The sequence below is a fragment of the Physeter macrocephalus genome, chromosome 17, assembly GCF_002837175.3.
Source record: "Physeter macrocephalus isolate SW-GA chromosome 17, ASM283717v5, whole genome shotgun sequence".
In the NCBI taxonomy this organism is placed as follows: domain Eukaryota; kingdom Metazoa; phylum Chordata; class Mammalia; order Artiodactyla; family Physeteridae; genus Physeter; species Physeter macrocephalus.
In genome coordinates this window covers 13,337,442-13,346,205 of record NC_041230.1, presented here as the reverse complement: position 1 = coordinate 13,346,205, position 8,764 = coordinate 13,337,442, and the positions used below count along the sequence as shown (strand labels likewise).

Sequence of the window (8,764 nt, the reverse complement as noted above, 5' to 3'; positions counted from 1 at the left end):
AAAAACACCGTAAAAGACAGCATTGAAGATACCCACTCCAACCTAAATGATCTTTTCATACCCCTAAATACTACATGTTATCCAACCTCTCAATCAGAACATAATAAAAGCACAACATGAGGGAGCTTTTTAGCAAAGCTCTCAACACCAACAAAGAAACCACCATGGGACTTCCCTGGAAGTCCAATGGTTAAGACTGTGTTTCCACTGCAGGGGGTGCGGGCTCAATCCCTGGTCAGGGAACTAAGATTCCACATGGTGCATGGTGTGGCCTAAATAAATAAATAAAAGAAACCACCATGATGGACTACTGGATGTCCGTCACTATATGCACTGTTATTGTGTTGGCACAGCCTGGGATAATAACAAGCAGACTATTATCATTAACTGTTAGGAAAATGCTTGGCCAGACTGCCTGAAAAATTTCAAAGGCTTTGAAGGTGTTACAGAAAATATAAAGGACAGTGTCAAACACATAATGCATATCACATGGCATATAAGTAAAAAAGGCTTCAATGACATGATGGAAGACGTGGAAGAAGTTTTGGCAGAGAAGGAAGTGGAACCCACCAACAAAGACCTGGAAGAGATGGCAAAACAAGGCAACAACCTCTCCTTTGGTTTTCCTGGGTCAAGCCAAGGTCAGGAGATTAATCCACTCAGTGCACTGCCCCATCACACATCCTGCAGTTCTATCAAAATCAGAGTTTTAGTTAATGTTTTAAATTTTGGTTAATTTTAAATTTTTTCTAGGACTTTCTTTGCATGACTGTACTGTAGAACAGTGTACTGTATAGCGTTTACATGTTTATTTTATATGAGTACTGCATGTGTATTGTTTGTGTGTATGATTGAGTGAAAGAGTTAAAGCAGTACAATAACAATAGAATACACAAAAATGATATAATTAAAATATTTATTATAATGAAATATTGGATGTAACTTATAAGAAACATTTATTAAATAAGGTGTTTTTAAAAACAGAAAAAAAATTCCATAAAAGATTATGTATTGGGATTTCCCTGGTGGCGCAGTGGTTAAGAATCCGCTGCCAATGCAAGGGACACGGGTTCAATCCCTGCTCCGGGAAGATCCCACAAGCCGCAGAGCAACTAAGCCTGTGTGCCACAACTACTGAGCCTGTGCTCTAGAGCCCGCAAGCCACAACTACTGAGCCCGCATGCCACAACTACTGAAGCCTGTGTGCCTAGAGCCCGTGCTCCGCAACAAGAAAAGCCACCGCAATGAGAAGCCCATGCACCACAACAAGAGTAGCCCCCGGGCTTCCCTGGTGGCGCAGTGGTTGAGAGTCCGCCTGCCGATGCAGGGGACACGGGTTTGAGCCCCGGTCCGGGAAGATCCCACATGCCGCGGAGCAGCTGGGCCCGTGAGCCATGGCCGCTGAGCCTGCACGTCCGGAGCCTGTGCCCCGCAATGGGAGAGGCCACAACAGTGAGAGGCCCGCGTACCAAAAAAAAAAAAAAGAGTAGCCCCCGCTTGCCGCAACTAGAGAAAGCCCGTGCACAGCAATGAAGACCCAACGCAGCCCCCCAAAATTTTTTTTAAATAAATAAAAAGATTATGTATTGATTGGTTGATGAAAATGTGAACAGAGGCTCACAGGAACCTAAACCTGTATTGCCACTAGGAGCAATGGTTCAGTATTCACTAGTTCAGTGTTTGTGGTGAACTTATAGAATATAACTACCATGAATTAAAAGAATTGACTGCATATGTAGGTGTGTATGTATATGTATTTCATGACTCAGGCCTTATATTCAAGGGTAGACATGACAGTGTTTTGTAACAAAGGACTTTTAATAAATGTTAGCAGAGCTGCCCCAATGGTCCAATTCTCCTGACTATGGATAAATAAGAAAACACATAAAGGTGATGAAGCCTTTTGATCTCTCCCCCTTCATCCCCTCTGCATGCACACACACAAATGACAAATTTTCATAGCTTGGCAGGGAAATCAGAAAGCAGCCTCACATGCATTTCTCTTTCCTTCCTCTTCTACATCTCTTTGTTCTTTTAAAATACTCTTGAGATAGATTTATAGTATAAACATAGGAAGAACTGTTGCTGACATTTTCCCCAGATGCATGACAACCACTAAGTCTCTCTTGTGGATGATTCTCAGGTGTAGTGTAGAGCTGCAGGCTGGGTCAATTTCTAGTATGACCCTTTAGATGACCTGCCACAAAAAGCTTTCAGAGAGATGACAATCATGATGTTTCTCTTCAGATACTGAGTAAGATATTTCTCTGGCCAAAAGACTTCCCTGAATAGTTATACTCAAAAGGAAAGGTATTTCACCAGTATGAGTTCACTAAAATTGACTGAAGTGAACACATCTGCAAAAGGCCTTGTTACATCTTTTAAACTCTGGTGTGAATCTTTCGATGGTGAATGAAGGATGAACTATGGCTGAAGGCCTTCCCACATTCACCACATTCAAAGGGTTTCTCTCCAGTGTGAGTTCTCATGTGTTGAGTTAAGGCAAAGTTGTCACAAAAGGCCTTTTCACATTCTTTGCACTCATAGGGTTTTTCTCCAGTGTGGATCCTATTATGCCGAACAAAATTTGCAGGTTGGGTAAAGGCCTTTCCACATTCTCTGCATACATAAGGCTTTTCTCCAGTGTGAATCCTCATGTGGCGAGTAAAGGAAGAGCTATAGTAAAAGGCTTTTGCACACTCTTTACATTCCAAGGGTTTTTCTCCACTATGGGTCTTATTATGTCGGATAAAAACAGAATGGTGTGTAAAGGCCTTTCCACACTCACTGCACTCATAGGGCCTCTCACCAGTGTGAATCCTCATGTGTTGAATTAAGGAAGAGCTGTCACAAAAGGCTTTCCCACATTCTTTGCACTCAAAGGGCTTCTCTCCAGTATGGGTCCTCTTATGCCGAATGAAAGTGGAACGGTGAGTAAAGGCCCTTCCACATTCGCTGCACTCATAGGGTTTCTCTCCAGTGTGAATCCTCATGTGTTGAGTGAAGGATGAGTTCAGGCAGAAAGCTTTTCCACATTCTTTGCACAAAAAGGGTTTTTCTCCTGTGTGGGTCATATTATGCTGGATAAAAGTGGAGCGGTGAGTAAAGGCCTTTCCACATTCACTGCACTTGTAAAGTTTCTTTCCAGTGTGAATCCTCATGTGTTGAGCAAAGGAAGAGCTGTAGTAAAAAGCTTTCCCACATTCTTTGCACAAAAAGGGCTTTTCTCTAGTGTGAGTCATATTATGCTGGATGAAAGAGGAGCGGTGGGTGAAAGCTTTACCACATTCTTTGCACTCATAGGGCTTGTCTCCAGTGTGAATACGCTGGTGCTCTGTGAGGTGAGACCTGCGTTTGAAGGCCTTCCCACACTCGATACACTTGTATGGCTTTTCCCCAGTATGAAACCTCATATGTCGAATGAAGTCTGCCATATAACGACAGGCTTTCCCACATTCACTGCATTCATAAGGCTTCACTCCAGCGTGAATCTGTTGATGCCGAACAAGGGCCCAATTCTTGCTAAAACCTTTTCCACATTCCTTGCATTTGTAGAGATTATTCCTTGCATCAATAACAGGGTCTCCTCCTGGTTCTTGGGAATCACGTTCATGCAGAGCATCTCGTGTAGTGACTCGCTCCTGTAAAACCCTTAAATAAAGACTATCATCTGTCTCAAAGTCATCATGTTTATGGCTCAACTTCCTAGGGCATGTCTCCTTGTGGATGTCTGTTCCTGGCCTCAAGTTCCCTTCCTGCATTTCTGACAGTTTTTCCTGATCCCTTGCTTGCTCCAGCCTGGAATGCCTTGAGGCTCCATGTGTCACTCGTTCCTCAAAAGGGGCTCCCTCAGTGAGGACCAGCTGAGAAGCAGTAAGCTCTGTGATCTCAGGTTTTGCTTTTTCACCTGAAGGAAATCCAGTATAAGAAAGGTGCCTATTAGTGATGTCAACACAGAACAAAATAAATTACCACTTTAGTGGAAGAATGAAGGTGAAAATAAAGCCTCTACTGTCTATGGCATTTTTACATCTTTTAAACCCAGGTTTACACAATTTCTTTCTTTACTGATCCTTGGACTCTTGACATCTTTAAAAGGTAACCCAGGAGGAAAATCTGGTGCAGAATAGAAAATCTGAAGTGGAGACTCCTCCTCACTCTCCAGAATGGGGGAGGGTGGACAGAGTAATGATAATGACTGTGTTCCAACATCTCACAGTGCTATGACAGCACAGGGAAGGTGGACCTAACTTGGCCCAGATGGAAGACAGAAAGAGGTCAGTGGAGGCTACCTGGACAAGGTGCTATATGAGCTTATTTCTAAAGATGAGTAGGAATTCCCTGACAGAGGAATTAGGAGAAAAATTGTAGCAGATGACTGAAAGTACAGAGGTTCGGGGTTTTGAGAGAATGTTGAATGCCAGGCAAAGAGAAGAGGATGACAGGATGGTGGAGAGGGAGGCAGGGAAAGAGGAGAAACAAAATCTTAGGATTCTGGAGTATGTGAAAGTTGGGGCGGGGGCAGTGATAAGCAACTAGGTGCACATATTGAGTCTATTATATCTAGTAAAGACTAGGTGAACAGACTCAAAATAGATAATTTAGATGAAGTAAACCAGAAAACATATCACATTAATGAAGATTTATATGAAAAGAGATTAATAATATAAAGTTGCCAATTTTCCTCAAATTCATCTATAAATTTAATACAACTTCAGATAAATCCCAGTAGGGTTTTTCATGGTTATTGGCAAGCTGATTTTGGAATTTATATAAAATAAGAGAGACCAGGATATCTCTGAAGAAGAATAAAGCAAGGGGACTTGCCCTTTGAGGAATTAGGATTATGATGAAATCATATACACCAAGGCAGTGTGATGTAGCATAGATATAAGATAAGCTGTCAAACTGTCAAAGGAAAAAACAGAATTGGGAGCTCAGAAATGCATATATGGAACTTTGATATATGACAAAAGCAGCAGAGACGCCAGTGGAAAAAGGAAGGAATACAGGAAGTCCCCTACATACGAACCTTCAAGTTGTGAACTTTCAAAGATGCGAACATGGAGCTTACTAATGAAGACTGGATGGAATTGGAGGCTCAGAGAAAGAATGAAGAGAGACAACAGGAAGAAGTAACTGAAGAACCAAAGAGATTCATGATGCAGGAAATGGCAAGGGGATTTTCTTTATTTGAGGAGGCACTGTTAGTTTTTGAGGCACAGGACCCAAACGTAGAACAGTACACAAAGGTTGCAGCAGCCGTTCAGAATGCAATCCAGTGCTACCATGTCATCTATGACAAGAAAAAAATAGCTACTATCCAGACATCATTGGATCGTTTTTTTCAAGAGGGTAGACAGAATTGAATCCAGCACAGAACCAGAACCTGTGCCATCAACGTCAGGTGTGAGTGAAATTGCAGCTTGCCCTTCTCCTATTGCTGATGATCCTTCAGCTCTACCATCTTCCACCTCCTCCAGTCAGTAACTCTTCTTGCCAGTTCACTCGATGCCAGCTCCTGTATACCAGCTGTTGTACTATACTACTGTACTTTTCAAGGTACTGTACTGTAAGATTAAAAATGTTTTATTTTTTGTTTGTGTTTGTTTTTTATGTATTATTTGTGTGAGAAGTCTTGTAAACCTATTACAGTACAGTACTATATAGCTAATTGTGTTAGTTGGGTACCCAGGCTAACTTTGTCAGACTTACAAACAAATTGGACTTATGAATGCACTCTTGGAACAGAACTTGGTCATATGTAGGGGGCTTGACTGTATTCAATAAATGGATGTAGAAAAATTATTTGCCACAATGGAAGAAAATGAAATTGTATTTCTACATTGTACAAACCAAAAAATTAATCCCAGACTGATTAAGACTTAACTGTCAGAAGCTAAAGATTAAAAACTTTTAATAAATGGTGAAAATGACTATCTTTTAGTTTTAGATCTTGGGAAAAAGGAAGATTTCATAAACATACAGAAGCATTCTTTATAAAAGACTAATCAATCTGACTAAACTAAATATAATTTTTAAAAATGTAAACAAAGAAAGATGGCTATATTAACATCAGGACTATATTAACATCAGATAACAGAATACAGAGCAAAGAAAATGGGACAAAGAGGGACATTATATAATGGTAAAAAGATTAATCCACCAGGAAGACATAACAATCCTAAATCTGTATGTACCAAATATAAGAGCCTCAAAATATACGAACCAAAAACTGAGTTGAAAGGAGAAATAGACAAAACTACAATTACAGCTGGGGACTTCAACACTCCACACCCAAAATGAAAACTGAGCGTTTTATGAACTGATATTTCACAGAAGAGGTATATTGGCCAATCAACATATGAAGAGATAACTCAAATTTCTTAGATATGGGGAAGGGCAAATTAAGACCACAATGAGAGACCATTTTATATTCACCTGATTGAAAAAACTTATCAAGTGTTAGAGAGGGTATGGATCCATGGAACTGTTCATACAAGGCAGGTGAAGTGTAAGTGGGTATAAATAACCATTTTAGAAAACAACAGGGCATCATCTAGTAAAGTTCTCCTTTTGCTTAACTTATAATCCCCAAATTCTAGTCCTAGGAATATTACTAAGAGTATATACTATTACTAAGAATATTGCTAAGAATATATTACTAATATTATTCCTACACGTTTGTGAGAACACATGCATGTGAATTTTCATGGCTGTATTGTCTGTGGGTACAAAAAATTAGAAACAAGAAAATTCCCATGAAAATGGATGAATACATTGTGTTATACTCATATAAATGACTACAGAAGAAAAAAATGAGTAAACTATAGCTTCATGCATCATGAATCTTAGTAATGTACTGTTAAATGAAAAGTACAAATCCTATACAACATAAATGGATACTTTTTATAATATTCAAATAAAAAAGCAAAACATACACGAGTACAATGAACAATCTTTATTTTTTTGAGAATGTCAGTTTTTAATGGCATTATAAAAATGATATGTACAATACATACCTAAAATTTAAATTGTGGTAAAATAAACATAACATAAAATTTACCATTTTGAGATGAAACATCTTAAAAAGTAATGGAAAGAATAATTAGATGAAGTGGACAAATTCCTTAAGACTCAAATTACCAAAACTGATACGAGAAAAAACAGAATATCTGAATAGCCCTGTATTTACTCAAAAAACAAATTTTGGTATGGAATGAATGTTTGTGTTCCACCAAAATTCATGTGTTGAAGCCCTAACCTCCAATGTGTATTTGGAGATAGGGACTTTACAGAAGTAATTAAGGTTAAGTCAGGTCATAAGGGTAGGGACCTGAGAGGATTAGTATCCTTATAAGAAGATACACCAGGGGACTTCCCTGGTGGTCCAGCGGTTAAGACTCCTCGCTCCCAATGCAGGGGGCCCGGGTTCGACCCCTAGTCAGGGAACTAGATCCCGCATGCTGCAACGAAAGATGCCTCATGCTGTAACTAAAGATCCCTCATGCTGTAGCTAAAGATCCTGCACGCCACAACTAAAGATTCTGCATGCCACAACGAAAAGACTCCCACATGCCGGAACTAAAGATCCTGCATGCCCGGAACTAAAGATCCCACAAGCTGCAACGAAGATCCTGCACGCGGCAACGAAGATCCCGTGTGCCACAACTAAGACCCAACGCAGCCAAATAAATAAATATTTAAAAAAAAAAAAAAAAAGAAGAGACACCAGAGAACTCTCCTTCTCTTCCCCACCACCCCCAGCACCACATACCACACCTAGGAAAGGCCATGGTCTCTTTGTCTTCATATAAGAACACTAATCCCATCATGGGTGCTCCATCCTCATGACCTCATCTAAACCCAGTCACCTCCCAAAGGCCCCACATCTTATTTCATCACATTGGGGTGTTAGGGATTCAACATACAAATTTTGGGAGGACACAGACATTCAGTTCATAACAAGGTTACATTAGAAAAAGTATGTAAATCAATCATCACAGTGCATTGCCAGTGTTCTGTAAATTTTAGACCACTGTCTCCTATCATTGTCACAGTTGTTGCATTTGTCAATCAGAATGTCAACAATAACCTGTAAGAACATTTTTAGTACTGTGGTGCTGAGAAATACCCCTACTCAAAGAGTAAAGGGGCAGATACCACCTGCTCACTTATCTGAAGCAATGAGGACTCTTACACATGGCTGGTGGGAATGTGAAATGGTGCAGTCACTTTGAAACTGATTGATGGCTTCTTTTAAAGCTAATCATGTAACTACACCATGATCCAGCCAGTCCACTCGTATGTATACTCCCAACAGAAATGCATGCTTATAGCCAAAAAAAAATATGATGAAGAATATTCATAAATTTAAGAAAATTGAAATTGTATCAAGTATCTTTTCCGACCACAATGCTATGAGAGTAGATATCAATTACAGGAAAAGATCTGTAAAAAATACAAACACATGGAGGCTAAACAATACACTACTTAATAAAGAAGTGGTCACTGAAGAAATCAAAGAGGAAATCAAAAAATACTTAGAAACAAATGACAACGGAGACACGACGACCCACAACCTATGGGATGCAGCAAAAGCAGTTCTAAGAGGGAAGTTTATAGCAATACAATCCTACCTTAAGAAACAGGAAACATCTCGAATAAACAACCTAACTTTGCACCCAAAGCAATTAGAGAAAGAAGAACAAAAAAACCCCAAACTTAGCAGAAGGAAAGAAATCATAAAGATCAGATCAGAAAT

The 8,764-nt window shown here is 39.7% G+C and overlaps 1 protein-coding gene across 1 annotated transcript in view; it reads right to left on the bottom strand.

The window, feature by feature from the left end:
* Positions 1-915: 915 nt before the first annotated feature.
* Positions 916-8,764, bottom strand: part of ZNF599 (zinc finger protein 599) — an 18,397-nt gene continuing 10,548 nt past the window's right edge. Inside the window, exon 4 of the mRNA XM_007118974.4 lies at positions 916-3,907. Coding sequence (XP_007119036.1) covers positions 2,382-3,907 — 1,526 coding nt within the window. The 3' untranslated portion in view covers positions 916-2,381. The remainder of the gene's footprint in view (positions 3,908-8,764) is intronic.